Genomic DNA, 9390 nt, shown 5'->3' on the forward strand with positions numbered 1-9390 from the left:
TCTTTCTCTCATTGTGAAATGAAGGTTGAAATGCAGAGTGACAGGGTTTCCTGTTCACATTCATCAAAGTCACACTGTGTGGAAAATCTGATACACCGATCAGGCCTAACATTATGACCCCCGACAGGTGAAGTCAATAACACTGAATAACACTTCATCATGGCTCCTGTTAGTGGGTGGGATATACTGTACGTATTAGACAGCAGGTGAACATGTTGTCTTCAAAGGTGATGTGTCAGAAGCAAGAAAAATGGGCAGAGTGAGGATTTAATCCAGTTTGAACCAGGACGACTGGGTCAGAGCCTCTGAGCATCTGGTTCTGATAGAGAGCCGTCAGAACACACAGTGCAGCACCGTTTGTTGTGTATTTGGCAGCAAAACACAATATAAAGCAGGCGGTCATGATGTTATGTCTGATCGGTTTAAGTCTGTGTTCTGTGTTGAAAACTGCAGCAGCTCAATGAATTAAAAAGTTATTACATGTTTCGATTTTATTGACTAAAATAAATCATTTTAAACCATTGAGTTTCATCACGAACAGAGCAGCTGCTGACGTTTGAAAAGAAAAAACCAAACACTCCCATTGGAACATCTGTGATGATCACAGTGGGTTACTAGATGTGATCACAGAGCACCTTACCCGATGACTCTGTTTCATCTGTTTAATAGCTGTGACATCATCCTGTGTGATGTAAAGACCTCTGGACCCCACGTGAATCACCATAGTGTGAGTCACTCTGGGACTGGCTCTTTCTGATAACTGTTACTATCACAGACTGACGGCAGGCAGGGAGGGACGACTCCAGGAGTCATCTCACTGTGCTGTTATCAGGGCTACAAACTGGTCGACAACGTCAACATTTCAGTAAAAGGATGTCACTTGTCGCTATTTAGGTCTGACTCAAGCTATTTCCCAAAACTTGACCTTCTAAAATAATCTTAGATGCATGTGAGTGGTTCTCTTCTAGGCTTTTCTGATCTCTAATCTTTTGCCAAAACATGACACTAAAGTTTGAGTCCACATCTAAAAGTAACGGGTACTAACGGGTACCCGTTACGGGGTACAATCTGCACGTCTGTACTCATCAAATCAATCAAAAGCAGTTTTTGGAAGTGTGCCGTCAATACTCCATGTGACTGACTGTGCAAAACAGATCTTGATTCAACCTCGAGTGATCACTGTAACTGGTTAAACAACTGAAGGATTCAAAAAATTACACGTGTGAGGAGTCTGGTTGATACGTACGCGTTGGAGGTCTGTACGTCCTGCCAGCTCTTGGACAGGTTCTGTTTGAGTTCGTTGAGCGGGCTGAGTCCAAGTTTCCTCTTCAGCTCTGTGGCGTGTCTCTCTTTGGCTGACAAGACCTGACGCAGAGTGTTGATCTCCTCCTCCACCTGAAGTCAAAAAGCAGGAAGGGGTCAGTCTGGAGGTTCGTCAATTTTTCACTACATCAACTTCAGCCCGCCTCTCTTCTTAATTCCTAGTGGGAAGGTGTGTTACTCCCACCAAGAGAAGCCTAGGTATTTGCTGTCATCCAGTGCAGGATGAGTCAAATCAGCCTCTCTGCTCTGGGTCATGTTTGCATACATCTTCACTGTGCTCTAAAAAAAAAAAGAAAAGCTGCTGCTTTGTTTCTTCAAACTTCCTAACATTGCCTTCATTCTGATGGTCTCGTGCTGTCAGGCCGACACTGATGAGTTCACTGGGTTGTAATCCATTTAAATTGCTGCATGGCAAAGAGAGGCTGGGATACACAATGTGTATTTGTGATGCAACAAATTGAACCCAGCCATTTTTATTGTTATTTACAACAGGTGTGCTTCGCCTATTAGGAAGTCAAAATGTTTGTGGAGTCGCACCCACGTACGACCTGTGGTTGAGAGAAATGGCAAATTCACCTGGAGAGACTGAGAATATATATAATGAAGATAGGGGAGACGTGTTTAAAAAGATGCTGTGTGTATTTCTCATTTTACTATTCACTTTGTACATTTCTTTTTTTCATTTTTTTTTTTTAAATATGCATGTTTAGTTTATTCTCATGACTGTGGCCTTTGTTATTTCTTTATGTGATTAGCTGATCCTGTTCATGTTTTATTTGTTAGTTTTGGGGTGGGGGTCTTTTATCTGTTCGTCCTATGTTCTACCAGTGGTTCCCAACCTTTTTTGGCTTGTGACCCCATTTTGACATCACAAATTTCTGGCGACCCTGTCAATCAAGATGCACCCGCTCAGATATTTTTATATGTTGCATTTTATTTGAACTCGATTTATATTTGAGAAAGTGAAAGTATAGAATACAGTTGTTTGAGATTGTGTGTGGTGTTTTAATCATAATTTTAAATATATTTTTATCAGTAAATTTTTACATTGATTACTAGGCATTTCAGGCGACCCCATTTTAATTCCAGATGACCCCACATGGGGTCCCAACCCAAGGGTTGAAAAACACTGCAATAAAAATATATTTAAAAAATACAAATGTTTGTGGAGACTATTGTATTTTACTATTGTGAAAAATGTCAAACATCCCAAGATGTTAATTCAAGGCATTGACTTGACAGAGAAAATGTATGAAAAGTAGAACAAACAAATAAACTGCACTACAGTCAAAAAAAATATTGATATATCAATACATTTAGAGCTTTTTTCTTGCTATATCTAGCAGCCCCATATGTTTATTTTTAATGAAGATATAATGGGAGAAAAATGCAATAGATGAATTCTAAATTTAGACATAATGACATCTCAGAATGTTTTTAATTATATCTAATAAACAATGAAGTCTCTATTTAAGAGCTTTTCTACCATATCCACCAAACGCACACCACTATGTGCTTGGTGTTGGTGGGATCTGTTGGGTCTCTGTTGGTGATATTATAAAGAGACGGTTTAGACCTTGTGCATCTGTAAAGTGCCTTGAGATCACTTGTGTATACATTAAACTGACTTCACTTCATGAAAACCACTGCTCGCTGTGGAACACCTGGACGTTACCTTGGTGAGCTCGATGCGCAGCTCCTCGGCCTCCTCCTCCGTCAGGCCGGGTGGGAGAGGGTTGACAGAGTTCCCCACTGCCCCCTCCACCGGCACGTCGGACAGGCTGTCAGAATGATCCACGCCCAGCCCCTTGTTGGGAGAGTTTAGGTTGATATCTGGGAGAGAAAAAGAAAGAGAAAGTGAGAAGGATGGGGTGAGGGAACAGGAGACGGTAATGGTCGAGGGAAATGGAGAGGCAAACAAATACACACTTAGACCGGTGGAAATGTTAAAAGCCAGCAGTGGTTGACTCTAAGTAGGCCCCTCTCAGTATCTATTTCAGTAACATCCAGAAATTGCAGGCAGGAAGTGGCTTGGGCTGCCAGCAGGAGATTCTCCGACAGGAAGAGAAAGAGACGAATAGCAGAGGCAGGAGTTGAGCAGCACTAACCTATGGATGGGAACTGATAACATTTCATTGATACTAGTTACGCCACTGTCAATTTTGCTCATTCCTGGTCAGTTTTTTGTATTGGGGGGAAAAAAAGGAGTTGAAACGCAGTAAAGAAATGGCAGCCAAATGAGCACCGGTGCATCTCAGCTGAGCATCAAGTCGATGGATTGATTTAGGTTTTCTAAGTCAAAGTGAGTGTGTGATGAGCAGCAGGCCTGCAGGGTCCTACAGAAAACACCAAAACAAACATATCACACTCCAACTCGCCCTGTCAGCATCTTTCTATTGTCAACTTGAAGCCTCACTTTGACATGATTGTTGTTTTGCATCGTGTGGTTGCCTGAAAAATATTCTGGCCGGCCTTTATCACAGCAGGATGAAACCGTAAGAGAAAGACAAAAAAAACCCAAGTCTTTATTCATTGTAAACTAAAGTTTCCCCACTGATGTCTTGGTCTGATGCCACCGTCACCACTTCAGTGACTCTGAGCGCATCTTGCGTCATGATTCACCTGAGGACACTAGCGGAGGTTTTGGCAGCCAATAGGAGCTTGGATCGGGCACAGAGCTGGCATGGACACAACAGGGGAAAGAAAAGACAAAGTGGAGGCACTGCCTGAAAACACGTGGCTAAATATAGACCCTATGCTGTTACGGCCCGGACAATCAAACAGCGGGCACACTAACATCCCACACTGCTTACAAATGGATCAACTTCCAGACTAGTGGTCAGGCAGTAAGACATTTCATATTAAATCCTTCACTTTTCTTTTCTTTAAATTAGAGTTTCCATCAGAAAACATAAAAACAAAACAAGAGGAAAAAAAGGGCAAAAAAACACAACAGCAGCAACAACAAAACAGACGAATATAGACATCCCACTCCCCAAATCCTTCACTTTTCTAAGCGTGACGGAAGATTTCAGTGACTTGCGCAACACGTGAGAGCAGACGTCAACGGTCCACAGTGGGAGAGACAGAGTGTGATGAGCCAGGTTCTCATTATCTGCAGATACTGCGCTGTGTGTTTGAGTCTCAGCTGTAACATCTGTGTTGAGGCTGGCAGGAGATATGATGGCTCCACCCTCTGGGTATATTGATTCAGCCAAGAGTGATTCAGACCAGCCCACAAAAATAACAGCAGTGAAGTTCAAATGAGACGGCAGCGCTCATAACAGATAGAGGAATGACAAAAAAAAAAAAAAAATCTAATAATAATTTCTTCCTGAGATTAAGGAAATAGTCTATTTCAGACATTCTTAAACTGACGGATAGCCATTTCCTACACTTCCCAGAAGGCTTTGCAACGACAACAACCAGTCATTTCAAGCTCTGCAACTTCCAATCAAAGGTTAGTTGCATGAAAAGGTTAAAAATGTGTCTCTTCAGCTAGCCGTCTAACCAGTCTGTAAACAGTGAGGCGTGAATGTGATAAAGGCCACACCCCTCACTTAAAACCCCCTCCGCCGTTGCATTGCATTCTGGTCTATTTTTATGCTGATGTAGATGAAGGAATTTGCAGTTCTTCTGTGATCTCTCTGTCTTTGCATGACAGTAGAAAGTCTGCACAATTTGACAGCTCTGTAAAAAAGAAAAAGAAGGGCACATGACAAACACCTGTTAATTATTCTTGTAGGATGAACTATTTCCTTAAAGGGATAGTTTAACATTTTGGCAAATTGGCCCATTGCAATAATCCCTATAGTTTTAGAAGTAGGTTTGTCATTTCCCTCATCAAATACACAATCCAACAACTCCAAAACGCTCTGATGGACAAGTTGTGACCCACACATTCACCACACTATGAGATAATAATGGAAAGTTACGAGACAGAGTTGTTTTCGAGGTAAATTCATGCAAAACCACTGATGCGTGTTCCTGCGAGGGCAGTTTTTCAGCAAGCAGTCTCTGCATTTGCCTCGAAAACAACTCTGTCTCGTAACGTTCTGTTTTTATCTCATAGCGTGGTGAATGTGCAGGTCACAACTTGTCCACGAGACTGTTTTGGAGTTGTTGGATTGTGTATTTGATGAGGGAAACCAAGAAATCCCATTAGCCTCCGTAGCGTAGCTCTGAGGAGCTTGCAGTTCTGCTCCGCCATTCTAAAAATAGCTTGCACCGACAATTAAAGGCAACAAACCTACTCCTAAAACTATAGGGATTATGGCAATGGGCCAATTTGCCAAAATGTTGAACTATCCCTTTAAAGAAAATAACAACGGTGAGGATGTACAAGTCAGGAAAAAGTCCCCGGTTCTGCCAAAATCCTGTTTTCAGGTTTCACGGCATCATTTAGGAAACAGTAGTAGCAAAATTTAATGAGACAGACATGTCCTAGTTCTTTCCGGTTAGTCATAGTTTGAGACAGGCCAACGAAGGCGACCTTAATCATCCCCTAAAAACCTCTGATCCTGAGGCACAGGAAGCCTGATACAATATGACTATCTATCACGGCCGCTCAATGTTACAGACTACAGGATACGGCCCTGGATGTCTCATTAGCATGTGGGTTCCAGCAGCACATAACAGCCTTCATTTGGCTGCCAATGACCATGTAGCAAACACCACTATGGTCCAGTATAATAGCGCTGCAATAAATCTCATCACCCTGACGTGTGTGGTCATTCTGGATGGTGCAGTTACAGGCACTGATGATCTGTGCTGTTGTTCTGTGTCTCAGGTTTCTGTTGGTCTTAGATGTGGGCATATAGATAGATAGATAGATAGATAGATAGATAGATAGATAGATAGATAGATAGATAGATAGATAGATAGATAGATGTGCAAAGGAAATATATAAAATACAAAGTGAAAGTATATGATAAAATATATCCTACGATGTCTAAAACAATAAAATTATAAACTACCAGTGCAAAAGGAACAACCTAAACATAAGCTAAATACAGTGCTACATAACTTGAATACAAATAATGATGATGATGATGATGATGAGGCAACAGACATGTGCCCATTGTTTGTAACTTATAAGAAACAGACTTTGTCCCCTCCGTATGGACTGCTGTCTCAGTTAAGATGAGACAATCAATGTCTTCCTTTAATCTGAAGGGAGCAGAAAAGCACCATCGATACAGTCAGTAGTGACAATGATAAGGCAGCAGCTACTGTGCTCAGTTGGTCAGCAAGTCTAGATCCTGTTATTGCGCGACCAACACTGACTTAGACCCACGATACTGTATCAGGTGTAAAAGAACAGGTAATGTTAGGGATGGCAGCTTTTAAAAACCACCAAAACAAAGTGCTAACTCTCGGACTCGCATCAAGGTTTTTGTTTACAACCAAGAAGAGCGGCTCGTAAAGCCGCGAAGGGCTCGGGAAGATAGACAAGGTGACATTGTTCGCTTCTTAGCTGAATTACTGTCAGTGCTATCAAATGAAAGTGTGCAGGGAAGTTGGTAACATTAGTAACACGATCCTCCTTCTCCTCCTCCTCACTGCTGCTGCTGCTGTCCCTGTCATTTACCAGCGGGCCCGTCCTGTCCACACGGCTGCACGCTCACTGGGACTCATTATTATCCCTTACAATATAAAACTTCAACACAAACAAAGCGACAAGAAGACGGGTGTGTTCGCTATTTGGCGGTAGCTGCATTTATCTGAACTGTTTTGGGCAACTCGAACACGAAGCTAAGCTACATACGCTAAGCTAACAATTAACGTTACCTTGGCCGGCGGGATCCATGGCGTCGGTTGTACAGAGCTGGAACTCCTTTTTCCTTTCTGAGAACAAAGTTTAACTTGGTGTAAGATGTGGAGAGCAGACTGGTGACGTGTGCTTTCCACTCAGCGTGAAGAAATCTTCCTGGTTTCAGTGACTGCTCCCACTCAGAGAAAGTCGTCGACAGGGACACACTGAAGCCAGAGCAGCCGACAGCCAGCTAAGCACATCCGGTTAGGGGTTTCAAAATAAAGGCTCCACGATACTCCGCCTAATTATGACGCGAGCCTGAAGAATTGCTTATTCATCCATAAAACTTAATCAGTGATGGGAATAACGAGTCCAAGTAATAAGTAACGCAATAGTTACCTTCCCTGATGGGCTAATTCGTTACTTTTATAATGTAGTAGGCTAAACCTAATTCAGTTAGACTACTCAGTTGCATTTTGGGGAAAGTAATAACAAGTAGCCTATAGCCTAGAGGTAGGCTTACTGTAAGACAATACAGTTTTAGAAACGTGCCCAACACTGAGATTAATTCACCATATGTAGGCTACTACTTTCCAGTTGCAAATCATTTTCATTGAAACAAGTCAGACATAGGCTACAGTACCTATATTAAGAAAATGTTTAAAGAAAACATTAACTCCTATTTAAAAAATAAATAAATCCGTAAATCAAGTAGACATCTTCGTGCCATTTCCTTAATTCCACCATTCTACACCCTGCTGTAAGTAATTTTTTGATCCTAGCTCAAGTGGAGATGCAATCAATGCAGATCAATAGGGTTATGACTGGTAGTGCAATCTTTAGAGTGGGAAAGGTTGAGCTCTTCCAATGTTCTGAGTTTAAACAACAGAAAAACAAAACATTTTTAAACGAATGGAGCTCTAATCCAGCTGCATTATACAATTTTTAATAATCCATGTAGGTTCTGCTTTCTTGAAGAATATGACTGCGATGCACCCCATAATGAAATATAAATGGGAATAGTTTGCAAAATAAAATATAGGTCTATGCCTCCTAAGGTTTAGGCTGGGCTGGAGCCCTGTTTTGGTTTAATATTTTATTTTGAAGGCTCGTTTCAGAAGTTATGTTCCTGACTGCTCACCTATGCGTCATTTTTGGGAATCTTTTCCGGCATGGCGGGGTGACGTCACAGAAACAGGTGTTGTCCAGATGTTTTGTGCTTTCTGTTTTGTTTTGATTTTGAATCTAGCTGTGTGTGTGTGTGTGTGTGTGTGTGTGTGTGTGTGTGTGTGTGTGTGTGTGTGTGTGTGTCAGCGTAAATGTCCATGCAACCACTGTCCACACTGTGGCCACAGTAATTTCCAAAGGAGCCTGCATGGGGCAGATGTTTTGAAGCAGAAGATACATTTTCTCAAATTTGATTGATTACAAATGTTCTGAAATCAATAACAGTAAAACAAAACTCTTACAGGTTTTTACAATTACAGTTAATGAATGTATGAGACACAACAATAAAAAGTTCCAAACATTACACCTTTATTTAGGCTCAGCAGACAAAAGCAGGCAGGGGCAGACAGGAAGTCAGGTGGCAGAGCCAGGCCAAAAATCCAAGAGGAGAATCAGACAAGCAGAGTGTGGGTGGGAATGGACCAGTGCTTTGAAGTAAATGGGAAAATGATAAAGAGGTGAGCGGAGGGGGAGTCGCTTGGTTGTGAAGGTGAGGTGGGAGTGGCTGTGGTCTGAAATGACAGCAGAGAAGAAGCAAAACCATACACAACATACAGTGAACCATAGTGGTCATCATGGGCCCTGGGGCAGTGTACAACAACACACACACAGCAAGTGACCAAAACCACATCTGTCCTGTACTGTGCTCACACACTCAACAAAAGTGCATTAGTTTGAACTGTCACACAGAGAGAGCTCCTGCAGCAAGATCACATCAGTCACTTCTTGAGTCCAACACCAGCAGGTCAAACTGGTTCTAGCTGGATGCCCGGGGTCTCTCTGTGTTAGAAAACCAACTAATAAAATAACACTCCACCTTCTCTGTTATTTCTTCTGCTACAACTTCCATTGATTCAATCTTTTACTCCCACTACTATTCCACTGTTGAGCCTCACATTAGGAACTATAGTTTCTCCTAATTTCTAATATGGGACTATGGTAACAGCTCACCAGTAAAAGGCTGTAATTAAACATTTCATTTCCTCTGACAGAAATCAGTGCCATTACCCAACAACAGGTTGGACATAAGAATGTTTCTTACCAGAGTCTGTCACGACACAAGATGGTTGATGTTTAAGAGCAAT

At 41.9% G+C, this 9390-nt stretch overlaps 1 protein-coding gene across 15 annotated transcripts in view; it reads right to left on the reverse strand.

Moving 5' to 3' along the window:
* Positions 1–7326, reverse strand: part of tpd52l2b (tpd52 like 2b) — a 28645-nt gene extending 21319 nt beyond the window's left edge. For all 15 annotated transcript variants that reach the window (XM_085780919.1, XM_085780918.1, XM_085780923.1 and 12 more), the window contains exons 1-3: positions 7114–7326; positions 2999–3156; positions 1247–1395 (exon numbers count right to left, since the gene is read on the reverse strand). In XM_085780919.1, the coding sequence (XP_085637045.1) occupies positions 1247–1395; positions 2999–3156; positions 7114–7132 (326 nt within the window). In that variant the 5' untranslated portion in view covers positions 7133–7326. The remainder of the gene's footprint in view (positions 1–1246; positions 1396–2998; positions 3157–7113) is intronic.
* Between the last annotated feature and the right edge of the window lie 2064 nt (positions 7327–9390).

This window comes from Trachurus japonicus, chromosome 7 (genome assembly GCF_045865225.1).
Source record: "Trachurus japonicus isolate A0001 chromosome 7, Traja_1.0".
NCBI classification, from domain to species: domain Eukaryota; kingdom Metazoa; phylum Chordata; class Actinopteri; order Carangiformes; family Carangidae; genus Trachurus; species Trachurus japonicus.